The sequence below is a fragment of the Hyperolius riggenbachi genome, chromosome 1 (assembly GCF_040937935.1).
Source record: "Hyperolius riggenbachi isolate aHypRig1 chromosome 1, aHypRig1.pri, whole genome shotgun sequence".
NCBI classification, from domain to species: Eukaryota; Metazoa; Chordata; class Amphibia; order Anura; family Hyperoliidae; genus Hyperolius; species Hyperolius riggenbachi.
The window spans coordinates 608,028,035-608,043,331 of NC_090646.1; the positions used below are offsets into that span (position 1 = coordinate 608,028,035).

Genomic DNA, 15,297 nt, shown 5'->3' on the forward strand with positions numbered 1-15,297 from the left:
AGACTTGAGATTTGGAATTGCATGGTGTAGAGGGGGCTTACAGACAATTGTATGGTGTGTATCTAGCATAAGATTTTCAATAAATTGCATGCTGCAAGTCTTTCAATCCACAGCATTGCAGTTTTTGAAGCAGCAGCAGCACATCAAGGGTCATAGCTTTGATCTTTAATATGGCTGGTAATGGGCTATCTTCTGACCTCTCGGGTGAAAGTTTCTGCTAATTTGGCCTTGAAAACGAATGCAGAGGATCTTCACTTTTACTCAGTGATTGCAAGTGTTGCGATATTATCTTCCATTTATGAGTTTGGTATTCATTTAGGGCTCTGAGAATGCGTTTCTCAGTAGAATTCCTGTCAGCTGAAATGAACTGACGATCTGCAGATCTTTGGATCTTTTGTACAATTTTGTCGTCTTGCCTGCCTCATCCATAGGATTCCTGATCACGCAGGTTCATTCAGGGAGCATATGGAGGTAATAATCCAATTAAAACATCCATGCTGTTCAGCACTAGCAATTATATGGCACAGCTTGCATTAAGTATATGTTCTCTGTTAGCTTCAAAGCTGAGAGATTTTCTTTTGCAGTAGTACAAAGCAAGTTGAAACTTTTTTTCCTCCTGGCAACAGATGAAGCCCTTAGGAGCATAAAACTCTCTATATTAACATTAGGGAAAGATCCATGTGCTCTTTACAAGGGGAAACGGTGTATACTGCCAGACATTAAGAGCATCCTGAGACTTTCTAAGCAACGTGTAACGTTCATTATTTAGGGATTAGAAAGGTTGTAGCCTGCGCTACTGTAGAATCACCTTAATTTCTGTGACTCAGCAGAGGGCAGGGCCCGTGTGTCTGCCTCCACCATGCTAATCTCTGTGTGTTCCGTCATGCAGGTGTGTGCGGATCCTTGGCAAGCAGGAGAACATCAGGGTGATGCAGCTGGCCCTATTCCAGGGGGCAGCCAAGAAACACCGCGCAGCTACCACCATAGAGATGGAGGCTTCTGATAATCCTGTCCTACAGAGCATTCAGCCTGATCCAACCATCGTGTGCACCGCCTTCAAGAAGAACCGATTTTACATGGTTAGTGCCGTCTGCATGGCAATTGTTGTGTTCTGATGTACTCGGAGGTCATGGAGTCAAACACTTGTCATTGATCAGTGCTGCAGGCAAACATGAGGGGCTGACAAAAAGTCATCCTTTTAGAGCAGGGTTGTCTAACATAAAAGGAACCTTAACTGTAATTAAAAACAGTAGGTTTACCTGGGGCTCCTACCAGCCCCCTGGGTCTGCACTGACACTAAGTGTCCCTCCAATCCCCTTCAGCGATCCTCTTCCGACTGGCAAGTCAATGGGCCACTGCACAGCCTCGAGTTCTGCACATGCGCAGTACAGATTTTTTCATATTGCGCATGTGCAGAGCACGATTCGTAGGTGTTATGTGAAAATTGTTCTCGCCCTGAAGTGAGTAATTTTTTTTTTTTTTATTATTGTAAATCAAAAAAAGAAAAGCCAAATATAATGTAATACACAACATGGGTTTCGAAATAAAACAATGTACAACAAAAGCCTTATGTGGAATGTAAGTGCTACAGAGCTACTAACATGCCCTATTTAAAAAAAAAAAAAAAAACATTTAAAGGGGAACTGATCTGCTGCATGCTTGTTTAGGGGCTATGGCTAATAGTATTAGAGGCAGAGGATCAGCAGGGCTGCCACGCAACTGGTATTGTCTAAAAGGAAATAAACATGACAGCCTCCATATACCTCTCTCTTCAGTTCCCCTTTAAGACCATGCTAGACCAGCAAACAAATCGCTACCAGCTCAGTCATGGGTTAAAATAAGTGCAAAGAGGCTTACATCGCCTCCATGCCAAGCCTGATCGTATCCACTCTGCGGAAGTGCGAGTCCTTTGCGTCTGCGCAGTAGAGCGGATCGATCGGGCTCAGCTATTTCCTCCTTAGCCCGAACGGAGAGCCGCTACTGCGCCTGCGCAGGACCGCGGTAGGTAAATATTGCGCAGTCTGTCAGCCTTTGTCGAGGAGGTTTTGGGGGAGCCAGTGCTGGATTCTCCCAAACTACATAGGATGGGGGAGCCTCATTGGGACCCTGAGGCTTCCTCCTCCCAAGGCAAGTATCCCCCAGAGGGGTGTTTTTTTTTTTTTTTTTTTTTTTTATAAAGGCTCTCTTTAAATTAAGTTGCTGTAGAATAAAGACTATATCATGTCATCCTCTTTTGCGTTACATCAGCTTAGATTATCAAATATCCGAGCAAGCGCAATGCGGCCCTATACACTGGAGAAAATGATCCACAGTAAGAATGACCTCATATGAGAAGCTCTGTATAATCAGATGATTGACTACAACACGGCTTCAGACTGGCTAGCACATGCAAGCATTTGTCAGTGGAAGAGAGCACTCCATGGGAGGACTGTAAATTCATCTTCTCTCTCTGCTTCCTGCTGTGCAAGCAATTGTGAGAATATTCCCGGTGAGCTCCACATAACTCTAAACTTCAGTAGAGGCAGAAGACATTTGCGGACCTGATGTTTAACCCGAGTGCCCCATCAGTCTGGGGAACTAAATTTACATCTGGGAGTGTAACAAAACGAAAGAGTCATTCTAGTAATAAAACCTGAGAAGTTGCATTCTCTGAGATGTCCCGTCACAAGCTTCTCCTACCAAAAGCAGCAGATTCTGCCTACAACAAACGTTCCTACAGATTACTGCAGATGCTTTTATTAGAAAGGGGATGATGCCATGTATCTTTTCAGTAGGTAATCTGAGCCCATAGTCTATACACCGTGCTGGAGATGAGGATTTCATGAAGTGACACAGATGCGAGTTCAGGGGAGGAGGATTGTGGGAAATGCTAGACAGACCATTAAACTGTTACACCTGTGCAACAGAGGGACTGTTGAGCAAAATACATAATTAATAAAATTGCTTTAAGTTTACAATATTAACCACTTCCTGCCCCATGATGTGAAAATAAGTCTCTGCACTCTCCTCCCTACAAAATCACTGTTTATTTATCTCTGACCTGATAACATCACTACATAGTTGAAAAGGAATTACAGTACACCCCTCTCCTCCTCCAATGGAATTCTATGGCAGGGCTAATTAGTAAACAAATTTAAAATACACATTCCAGGAGCAGATAGTAGCATATTGTATACATTACTTAATTGTTACATCTAATATATTATCAAAACAAGTGGACTGTTTAAATAAACAGGAGGGATAGACAAAGTGTGTGTACAATAGAAGTGTTTACATTTAAAGAGAACCCGAGGTGGGTTTGAAGAATATTATCTGCATACAGAGGCTGGATCTGCCTATACAGCCCAGCCTCTGTTGCTATCCCAAACCCCCCTAAGGTCCCCCTGCACTCTGCAATCCCCCATAAATCACAGCCACGCTGCTGACACACAGCTTTTCAGAGCTGGCTGTGTTTATCTCTATAGTGTCAGTCTGCTGCTCTCCCCGCCTCCTGCAGAACTCCAGTCCCCGCCTGCATCCCTTCCCTCCCTGCTGATTGGAGGGAAGGGACAGTGGCAGGGACCGGAGCTATGCAGGAGGCGGGGGAGCAGCGGAGACTGACACTACAGATGTAAACACAGTCTCACAGCACGGCTGTGATTTATGAGGGATTGCAGAGTGCAGGGGGACCTTAGTGGGGTTTGGGATAGCAACAGAGGCTGGGCTGTATAGGCAGATCCAGCCTCTGTATGCAGATAACATTCTTTAAACACACCTCGGGTTCTCTTTAAGATATAATGTATGAAAGTGGATAAATTGTGTATTTTTTCATTTTTTTCCTTATTTTCCTTTTATAAAAGCATGGAAAATAAGGTAATTACTAAAAACAAATATCAGCCACAAAAAGCCAAATGTGTCCTGAAAAAAACAATACATAGATCATTTAGTTGTGATAATTATTGATAGTTATTGCCAAAGTAATCAGAACTGAGCTGAACTGTGAAAATTACCAGGGTAGATAAGTGGTTAATTTATAGATTAGTCAGTGATTGCCCAATGTAAAATATTTCCTCAATTACATTCTGAAATTTATCACAGGTGGTGACCTCTTTAGTTCTGCCAGGTGATCTGTACGGAATGTTCCTTACTGAGCGTTCTATGCACAGAGGGAGATATTTCTTGCTTGACAGTTGGGAAAAGTCGTCTTTCTTCCCACAATGCAACAGGGTTCACAGACTTCAAACTGTCAGGACCATGATTATGACCTCACACTGTGGGAGGGGTTTCATCACAATATCAGCCACACAGACCTGTTTTAGGGCCTGTATGCCCATCTGTGTTTAAACTGTAGTTGCCCATGTTTTGTGTTGCTGCGTTTACAAATATGGGACATCCGTGGTACAAATGCAACATATCCATAGTACAAATAAAGTAAGTTTGTATGGTGAGATTACAGTGCATTCATACCACAGCTCTTATACACTAAAGCAAGAAAATAACAGTCACATGACTGCTAGTTTCCTTTTCACATTGATCCTGGATAGTCAAATAAGGCCTGGGCCTGGAAATCTGGCACACGCTGCCTTCCATACATGTGTACAGAGTAATGGGCTGTGGACACAGCATGCCTGAAATAAGACTGCTGAAGAAGCTGATTCGCTATTATATGATTGTGTTTTTTTTCTCCTATCTTCTTTGTTGTTTTACTACTCTGCCACTTGTATAGGTGGTAGGTGTGTACTATTTTTACTCTACTGTATTACTGTTACTCTACTGTATATTGTAAGGAAATAAATATGGCAGCCCCCATATCTCTCTTGTTACAGTTGTCCTTTAAAGTGAAGGTCCAGGGAAACCTTGAAAAAAATAAAAATCCCTATCCACTTACCTGGGGCTTCCTCCAGCCCGTGGCAGGCAGGAGGTGCCCTCGCCGCCGCTCCAGAGGCTTCCGGTCGTCTTCGGTGGCCGACCCGACCTGGCCAGGCCGGCTGCCAGGTCGGGCTCTTCTGCGCTCCATGGCCGGGCTCTTCTGCGCTCCATGGCCGGGCTCTTCTGCGCTCCATGGCCGGGCTCTTCTGCGTCCCACACGGGCGCGCTGACGTCATCGGACGTCCTCCGGGCTGTACTGCGCAGGCGCAGAACTACTGCACCTGCGCAGTACAGCCCGGAGGACGTCCGATGACGTCAGCGCGCCCGCGTGGGATGCAGAAGAGCCCGGCCATGGAGCGCAGAAGAGCCCGAGCTGGCCTGGCCAGGTCGGGTCGGCCACCGAAGACGAGTGGAAGCCTCTGGAGCGGCGGCGAGGGCACCTCCTGCCTGCCACGGGCTGGAGGAAGCCCCAGGTAAGTGGATAGGGATTTTTATTTTTTTCAAGAGTTCCCTGAACCTTCCCTTTAATGGCCAGCATCATTTGTGGAAGTATTGCAAAGCACAAATGGTGTGAATGAGCAATTAAAAAAAAAAATGTCTGTCTGTTTCACATTTAGGTCTCTTTCAGCCGAGAGGCTGAACTTTGCGCTTGTCATGCAATTCTGCAACCCACCTGCCGCCAACAAGCACCATTCAGGTGCAATTAAAATGCAGGCCGATGGAAGCGTTTGTAACCCCACGTGTGGTGGCATTACTTGGTGGCAGAGGACACGCGTGGTGGCATTACTTGGTGGCAGAGAACCACGACTTTTGAGCACAGCTGCGGAGGTGCTCTGATGTGACTACCAGGGGTGTGGGATGTCTGTCCAGCACCAGTACTGAGCGCTAACAAGCACCCGGTCGGTGCACGAGAGCAGCTGACAGAGGCCTTAGTTATTAATTTTGATCTCTTTACCTTTATATAATGATTATTCTAGTAACTTAGATGCTGTGACTTTAGTTCATCATACGCACATACCGTACTTTACTTCTGAGCACACCATTCATATTAGAATAGGTTAATGGATACATTATTGAATGTTTTAGGATTTCCTGTCCCAGAATGTTCCAGCCTTAAATATTAAAGGACAACTGAAGCGTGAGGTATACGGAGGCTGTTAGGCCCGAACAATAACTCAAATTTAAACCGAAACCGTGGTCACCAAGATCACAATTTTGGAATCCTCAAATCGGCGATTTCCGCGATTACGTCATTTCCGCATGGGGGAAATTTGAAGAAGCAACTTTAAACTTCCCCAAAGTCCCGGCACGCGCTGCCCACAGCATTGGCAGTGTTGGACATACTTCCGCATGCGATGCCTTCTGTCCTCTCTCACCGTCTGCCGGCTCTTGTGCGCGGCATACTTCCTGTATGTCATGTGACATACAGAAACCATGAAGTATGCAGTGCATGCAGGAGGCGAAGTGGATAGATGGGCATTGCTGGATTCATGCTGGAAGGTATGTCCAGCACTGCCGCAGCTTGGGAGACAGAGGGGGCACATAGGTACAAAGGAGACACAGAGCAGGCACAAAGAGAGACACAGATAAGACACAGAGTGGACACAGAGCGGTCACAGATAAAGACCGAGCAGGCACAGAGAGAGACACAAGGTGGACAAAGAGAGCCAGGGGCACAGAGCGAGACCCAGATGGAGGCACAGAGAGACAAAGGGGGACACAAAGAGACAGGGACAGAGAGGCACAGGGCGAACAAAGCTTGATTTGAAGGAAATCGTGAATCAAAATCACGATTTTGGACAGAAATCCCTCTCGCTCCATATCCTCCATATCCCTCTCGCTTCAGTTGTCCTTTGTCTTGTAAGGAAAACACGATGGTTAAGTAATGAAGGTAAAAGTATCCGTTTATGTAGCTTCCCTGCACCTGTACAATGTCTGTAGGAAGGCTTGTGAAATGAAGTGAATTTTACAGCCACCTTAAAATGTAGTTACAATTTATCCTTTCCATTTAGTGAATGATTGTCATTTTCCTGTAACAATGCAACATAAATTCATGTTTAAATACCGGTCTTCAAGTGACATCACATTTGAATATCTTTCTGCTGCACGCATGAACCACTCTGCGTGCGCAGATGTATCAGATGTTTGTGGGCCTTAAACTCAGATTACTGAATCTGCAAAAGAACCTCCAAAAAAAGTTAAACCCAGGCCTCTCTGTCACATATCAAAAACTTTATTGGAAACTTACAGCAATCACAACCTGTATCAAAGGATTCAGATAAAACATTAAAAACACTTAGAACTTGAGGGTTGACCTGGCATTCCCTGCGTCCCACGCACGCTTCACATACATCCATTCATGCCATACATCCAATGAGAAAAATTGCATATGTTCATGATCGACCACAGAGCTCTGGGTAGGCAAAAAAAACGCATATGCAATTTTTCTCATTGGATGTATGGCATGAATGGATGTATGTGAAGCGTGCGTGGGACGCAGGGAATGCCAGGTCAACCCTCAAGTTCTAAGTGTTTTTAATGTTTTATCTGAATCCTTTGATACAGGTTGTGATTGCTGTAAGTTTCCAATAAAGTTTTTGATATGTGACAGAGTGAGGTCTGGGTTTAACTTTTTTTTTGGAGGTTCTTTTGCAGACAATGCAACATAAACTCTGGTTTGTTCCTGATTTCAGTTTACCAAGCGGGAACCAGAAGATACAAAAAGTGCTGATTCTGACAGAGATGTCTTCAATGAGAAACCTTCAAAGGAAGAGGTTATGGCCGCCACCCAAGCCGAGGGGCCAAAACGGGTTTCTGACAGCGCCATCATACACACCAGCATGGGAGATATTCACGTCAAACTCTTTCCTGTTGAGTACGTGTCACAGAGAGTTTTCGCATGTAGATGTTCATTTCGCATGTATAGATATTTATTAAAACTACCACAGTTTACCCAATTAAAATGTACAGAAATTCTCTTCCATAGCCTGGATATCTCTCTAGACTTGTATCTAGTTACCCACAGATAAAGGTGAGCTATGGGTAGCTCCACTGCTCCTAATCGAAATTACGAGTAGGACATGCTGGCCGCGACAGAGGAGAGGGGTTAACATGCCTATGTTGCCACCTATAGTCAATGTGGTTCACTTGCATCCCATGTCACTCATGCTTCCAGTTATGAAGGAGGAAGCATGTGAGTGACATGGACTGTGAGTGAACCACAACGGCTATAGGCGGCAACATAGGCAAGTTAATCCCTCCTCTGCCGCGGCCAGGAAGGTACCACTCATAATTTCGATTATGAGCCGCGGAGCTACCTGTAGCTCACCACTTCCCATAGTTACAGATTGTCCAGCAAGCTCATGGAGAACCAGAACTAGGAGTGCGTAAGGGGATAGTAACCCTCTTACTATAAATGCTATGTAAAACAGAATTTTGCCTTCTTAAAACAAAAGGTATTTGTGATTATTCAGGTTGACGTGAGCATATGATGTCCCCCACAATGCATCACAGCTGAATAAATCATCCCTTTGTTGTCCTCTAAAGCTAAACACACCTCCAGAACTGCTGGAATGCAAATGATGTGTCAGCTTGTTATTATTACAGAGCCAAACTAACATGCATACAGACAGGTTGGTCGTCATCAGTGCATGGCATGGATTAATGTGGCTCTATGGGGTAGGACCCTAACCGCCAGCGTTAGGTAATGACTGCCTCTGTATTCTTTTTTTCACACCTTTTATTCTGAGAAACTGACACGACCTTTCCTGTGATAAATGTGTATGTATATTGAGACAAGCTTATCCATCACTCATGAAAGCTATTGACCAAAATGCACCAATCTGCCTAATACAGGTGCCCAAAAACCGTGGAGAACTTCTGCGTGCACAGCCGCAATGGTTACTACAACGGCCACGTATTTCACCGGATCATTAAGGTAAGCACGTTGCTGCAAATTGACTTCATTCATAATAAGAGAGCCAAGTGTGACCTGATTCAATATAACCTGCTCATAAAAGCTGCAAGTTCCTACATCTGCACAAAGACCTCATCGGAAAGACATGTGATATTATAATTGCTATGTAGTGTGAGATTAAAGTATTATTGCATTCAGAAGCATAACATACAATTATAAATCAGCCTATCATCTCTTTATTAACTCTATATAGTTATCAAATCTTTCTTTGGTCTAAAAATGTCATCTGTGTAAGTGGAAAAATGAAATCTCGGTCAGATTTGCCATCTTTACATAAGTTCATCTCTAAGGCCTGGAACCCACTACAAATCGCAATCAGTAGCGTTTTGTATGAGCGGTTTGTATTGCATGAGCGATTGTGGTAACTTTTTTAAAAAGTGTCAGCTTTTTGCCAGCGATTGTGTAGCGATAGCGTTTTTAATTCTGATTGGTCCTTTCAATTAATTGTTGTTTTTTTTTTTTACAGTGTGCAGTAGTGTCAAAACGCTAGCAAAATTGATCTGTGTAGGTTTTGACGAGCGATTATGCCAGCGTTTATATACTTTACATTGCAGAAAAGCTAACCGCTAACGCTAATCGCTAAAAATCCTGCGTTTGCAATTTTGGTAATCGTAATCGCTCCAGTGGAATTTGGCCCACTCATTAACATTAGGTGAGCATTTAGGGAAATCGCTAGCGGTTTGAATCGCTCCTTAAACGCTCACAAAATCGCTGTAGTGGGTTCAAGCCCTAAGGGCTATTTACAGACACTCAAGCGCTTTTTCCATGATCTTTCCCTTCACATCAAAAGTAATTTTAAGTGTTTTTATCACCAGTGTTTTGAAAAGTGCGTACACAATGAAATCCTATGTGCTGTTTCACACACAATTGTTGTTATCAAAATCACAGAAGTGTTGCAACCACGTAGCAAAGCAAAATCATTGTGAAAATGCTTAGCAATTTTCAATGTGAAACAGGCCTTAAATTCTTATCTCCTGCATTCAGGGATAAAAGACAGCCTGGAGAGCTTCTTGCTACATTTCAGCATTGAATCATCAAATGGTGTGGCCAATATACTGAAGGGAGGAAGGGGAATGTTTGACTGCAGTTCCACTTTTACTCAAGTTCATTTTTCCGGTGCAATTAATAGAACACTGAATTATGCACAAAAATGTTATATGGGAAACATTGCAGTCTTTATAAAATAGGGAAGTACATGTTGCATAATTCATAGCTTATAATTTCCTTCTTCGCAACCTCTGCTGTTTGCTCAGATCCCCCATCCCAGTCCTTCTGAAACCATGATACGCTGTCAGTCACCAGGGAAGCATGGCTTTAATTGAGCAACCCCACCCCTTCCATGTACATGTAAAAAGGGCACTGCAGTAATTTCAGTGCCAGAGAAAACCACTAGTAGAATATGAGTAAAATAGCTTATTTTCTGCTATTGGGCAGTGGTATTTCCAGGAATAAAACATTGGGAAATTTTATACTAAGCATGCTACTTTTTGTTTTGGTGTATTTGCATTTCCATCCCATTTATTATAATTGAATGGGGTCAGCAAGCACATAGATAAAATGACTGCAGTGTTTCTGTGTGCTCTGCATTTAACATGAACAGGGCTGTAGTGAGTCCCAAAAATAAAATTTTATCATCAATGTAAATAATGAGAGCTTTACAAGTGGTGAATAGTTTGTTTTTATAGGTCCTGAAATGCTTTAGTCTGCTTTGGCATGAACGCTTTCATTATGGGCATATGGGACAGGAGTTGGGTTATTGCTATATAACATTTTTTTTTTTGTTTTTTATTCATAGGGATTTATGATTCAGACTGGAGATCCTACTGGAACCGGAATGGGTGGAGAAAGTATTTGGGGTGGAGAGTTTGAAGATGAATTCCACTCGACACTAAGGCATGACCGTCCTTACACCCTCAGTATGGCCAATGCTGGGCCTGGTACCAATGGCTCCCAGTTCTTTCTAACAGTGGTGCCGACTGTAAGTACATTAATTGTACTCTTGTGTGTGTGTATAATATAATTGAATTTCCTGCTTCTGTTGTAACTTTACAAGGAACATGCATGTCTGTTAGATATGAACAGACCTAAAAATTCAGGGATTGGCAAAAATATTAGGCCCAATGGGTTAAAGGGACTCAGAGCTCAAAATAAAAACGAAATCGGTACTCACCTGGGGCTTTATGCAGCCCAGTGTAGGTCGGGAGGTCCCACGGCGTCCATCTGGCTCTTTTCCCAGGGCCTGGCCAGAAATGACTCCCCGGTGACACTGGGCTCGAGTGTCGGGCTCCTTCTTCCTGAAACGGCTGCCTCGCGTCATCACGGTGGCCGGCGTGACAGTACTGCGCATGCGCATTTTAATCGCGCATGCGACGTACTATCACGCCAGCCGCCGTGATGACGCGATGTGGCCAGCGTGGTGACGACAGATGTGACGTTTCGGGAAGAAGGAGCCCGACACTCGGGCCCAGTGTCACCGGGGAGCCATTTCTGGCCAGGCCCTGGGAAAAGAGCCAGATGGACGCCGTGGAACCTCCCGACCTACACTGGGCTGCAGAAAGCCCCAGGTGAGTACCGATTTCGTTTTTATTTTGACCTAGGAGTCCCTTTAAAGCTTCTCCACCATCTCCATAAGCTATATAAAAACCTGTAAGCCTGGACTGTATCAAATAAACAGTGCCCCATCTTCACCTGGATCATATCAGATACATTGAGTTCCCTGAGAGGTTTGTGAGACGTGTAATGCAGTTCTCCTCTCCTCATGGGCCACTGCAGTGGCCAACCTCCAAAAGGCATTGGGATTCTGATGGTTGGCATCTGTATGAAAAAGTAGGACTTTGCTTTGGAACTTGTGGAGTATATGGGGATTTACTGAGGAGTTGGCCAGTATAAAAAAAAAGTTTGTCGATCTTAACGTTTACTTTTGCAAGCAGATGATAAAATGTGTAATTAGTTTCTGAATCTCAGTAGCCATGACCTAGAGAAACAGTGCTTGAATGTAGGGCTCAACAAGCATTTTGACATCCATGGTATATTGCTGTGTTGCTCAGAAAAGTATATAGTTACATAGTTACTTTGGTTGAAAAAAGACATACGTCCATCGAGTTCACCAGTACAAAGTACAACACCAGCCTGCTCCCTCACATATCCCTGTTGATCCAGAGGAAGGCGAAAAAACCCTTACAAGGTAAAAATTCCTTCCCGACTCCAGATGGCAATCAGATAAAATCCCTGGATCAACATCATTGGCATTACCTAGTAATTGTAGCCATGGATGTCATTCAACGCAAGGAAAGCATCTAAGCCCCCTTTAAATGCAGGTATAGAGTTTGCCATAACGACTTCCTGTGGCAATGCATTCCACATCTTAATCACTCTTACTGTAAAGAACCCTTTCCTAAATAAATGGCTAAAACGTTTTTCCTCCATGCGCAGATCATGTCCTCTAGTCCTTTGAGAAGGCCTAGGGACAAAAAGCTCATCCGCCAAGCTATTATATTGCCCTCTGATGTATTTATACATGTTAATTAGATCTCCTCTAAGGCGTCTTTTCTCTAGACTAAATAAACCCAGTTTATCTAACCTTTCTTGGTAAGTGAGACCTTCCATCCCACGTATCAATTTTGTTGCTCGTCTCTGCACCTGCTCTAGAACTGCAATATCTTTTTTGTAATGTGGTGCCCAGAACTGAATTCCATATTCCAGATGTGGCCTTACTAGAGAGTTAAACAGGGGCAATATTATGCTAGCATCTCGAGTTTTTATTTCCCTTTTAATGCATCCCAAAATTTTGTTAGCTTTAGCTGCAGCGGCTTGGCATTGAGTACGATTATTTAACTTGTTGTCGATGAGTACTCCTAAGTCCTTCTCCAAGTTTGATGTCCCCAACTGTATCCCATTTATTTTGTATGGTGTTAGACCATTGGTACGACCAAAATGCATGACTTTACATTTGTCAACATTGAATTTCATCTGCCATGTATGTGCCCATATAGCCATCCTATCCAGATCCTGTTGCAATATAACACTATCTTCCTTAGAGTTGATGATTCTGCACAATTTTGTATCATCTGCAAAAATAGCAACATTGCTCACTACTGTATCCACTAGGTCATTAATAAATAAATTGAAGAGCACTGGACCCAGTACAGACCCCTGTGGGACCCCACTGCTAACAGTCTCCCATTTTGAGTATGATCCATTGACCACAACTCTTTGTTTTCTGTCCATTAGCCAGTTCCCTATCCAAGCACACAGACTCTTCCCCAGTCCTTGCATCCTCATCTTTTGCACCAGACTTTTGTGGGGAACAGTGTCGAAGGCCTTAGCAAAGTCTAAGTATATCACATCTACAGCATTCCCAATATCCATATTAGCATTCACTACCTCATAAAAGCTGAGCATGTTAGTCAAACAGGACCTGTCTTTAGTAAACCCATGTTGATGCTGAGAAATAAGATTATTTTCTACTATGAAGTCATGTATAGTATCTCTTAGTAACCCCTCAAATAGTTTGCATACAACTGATGTTAAGCTTACAGGTCTATAATTTCCTGGATCTGATTTTTTGCCCTTCTTAAATAATGGGAAAACGTGGGCTGTACGCCAATCCACTGGGACTCTGCCAGTTGCAAGAGAGTCACAAAAGATAAGATAAAGGGGTTTATCTATAACTGAACTTAATTCCCTTAGGACCCGAGGATGCATGCCATCCGGGCCAGGTGCCTTGTCTATTTTTAATTTATTTAGTCTTGCCTTTACTTCTTCCTGCGTTAAGTATTTAATATTACAGTTAGAAGATTGAGACTCTTCCGCCTCTGTAAGTATATGTGAAGTAGGTAGGGATTTTCACAGCTACAGGAACTTGGAAGTGCAGCTTCTCTAAACAAAGGTGAAGGAATATTTTTCTCCACATTCCAGAAGGGTAAACTTCCCGGATTGGTCCTACGGCGCTAATCTAGTTTTAGGGGACCCAGCTGGAAACCTCATAGGGAATCGTTCTCCAATCACAGCACGCTCTACAGCATGAAACGTTCTGATTGGCCTAATAGTGTGGGCATAGTTTACTATGACCCATCTGAAACCCCAAAAGTTTGAGAAGGTGCTGTCCACCAATCACAATAGCGTCATTTCCCGATGTGTTTTCCTAATGAGTCCCCTAAAGTAGACTAGTGCCGGTCCTACAAACCGCAATATGATGAAAGCAAAGCTGTGGTGCAGCTGTGCAGGGGGAACTCGCTATGAACTGCTCCCAAGATGTCCTCCAGTGAGTTGAAAATCCACAGCAATAAAATTAAAGGATGAAAAATGAATATTTTATTGAAGCAGGCACACACGTTCAACTCACGCATTTTGTAGACGTCATCTAGTATTCATCACAAAGCTTTGTTTTATGTAATATTAATGTTTTAATTGACAAATTGCATGGAAGGATTGTTGAGTTTGGGCCTCCAGAACGGCCTCTCAGTAGGTCTTTTTCGTCTAACTAGTGATGTCTTCCCAGAAACATAATTCACATATGTATGTCATCCTTCACTGTGTGTTGGTGCATAGTGTGCAGACCTGGGCTCCTTCAGCCTGTCTAGAATGTTAATCGACTGTGTCAGACCCCCCCTACCCTCCTCCAGCAGAGAAATTAATGTGATTCTGAAGAGCAATGCTGTCCTGACAGGCAAGTGTCCATGATCAATTTCCCACGTGGTTAAACCTTTTCCCTCTTCTTTCACAGCCTTGGCTTGACAACAAGCACACCGTATTTGGGCGGGTCACTAAAGGAATGGAAGTTGTCCAGAGGATCTCAAACATCAAAGTTAATCCAAAGACCGATAAACCTTACGAAGACATGACTATTATTAGCGTCACTGTCAAATAATTTTGTGTGGTTTTGTATTATATGTATATAGTGAATGCAGTATGAAGCTTTTATATTGTCAGGCAGGCTGTTCTTGACCTCTTTAGCTGAACTTGTTTTATAAAAGGGAAATAAATAAATGGTTGAAATCTTAGAACCTTTGTATGATTATAGCAGTTGATTATCGTTTCTAGCAAATTCATGGTAGTAACCTTAGTCATTTTCAGATGAGGTTCTTTACTGCTGGATTATACAAATAATACAGTGAATAGTGTTCATTCAGCGTCTTTAGGACTGTTGCTTCTGTTTACTAGAACTTATAATGGAAAGGAATGCCATCATAGACCGCCAGTGGGTGTACCTGATAGGAGGATATGTGCAGCAAGGGATGAGTAGTATAAGGCATAGGGTATCTATTGTTTGTACTCTCTTGTGTCACCTGATTGAAAAATGTCCCGAACGGTTCGCTCGCGAACGGCTTCTGGTAAACTTAAGGTGGTTCGCGTTCGCCGGCGAACTTTTGCGGAAGTTCGATTCGCCCCATAATGCTCCATTGAGCAGAACTTTGACCCTCTACATCACAGTCAGCAGGCACATTGTCACCAATCAGACTGCACTCACTCCT

The 15,297-nt window shown here is 43.4% G+C and overlaps 1 protein-coding gene across 1 annotated transcript in view; it reads left to right on the forward strand.

Moving 5' to 3' along the window:
* PPWD1 (peptidylprolyl isomerase domain and WD repeat containing 1) overlaps window positions 1-14,829 on the forward strand; it is a 51,513-nt gene extending 36,684 nt beyond the window's left edge. The window contains exons 7-11 of the mRNA XM_068249840.1: window positions 890-1,079; window positions 7,542-7,723; window positions 8,704-8,785; window positions 10,620-10,802; window positions 14,550-14,829. Of these exons, the coding sequence (XP_068105941.1) occupies window positions 890-1,079; window positions 7,542-7,723; window positions 8,704-8,785; window positions 10,620-10,802; window positions 14,550-14,693 (781 nt within the window). The 3' untranslated portion in view covers window positions 14,694-14,829. The remainder of the gene's footprint in view (window positions 1-889; window positions 1,080-7,541; window positions 7,724-8,703; window positions 8,786-10,619; window positions 10,803-14,549) is intronic.
* The last annotated feature ends 468 nt before the right edge of the window (window positions 14,830-15,297 follow it).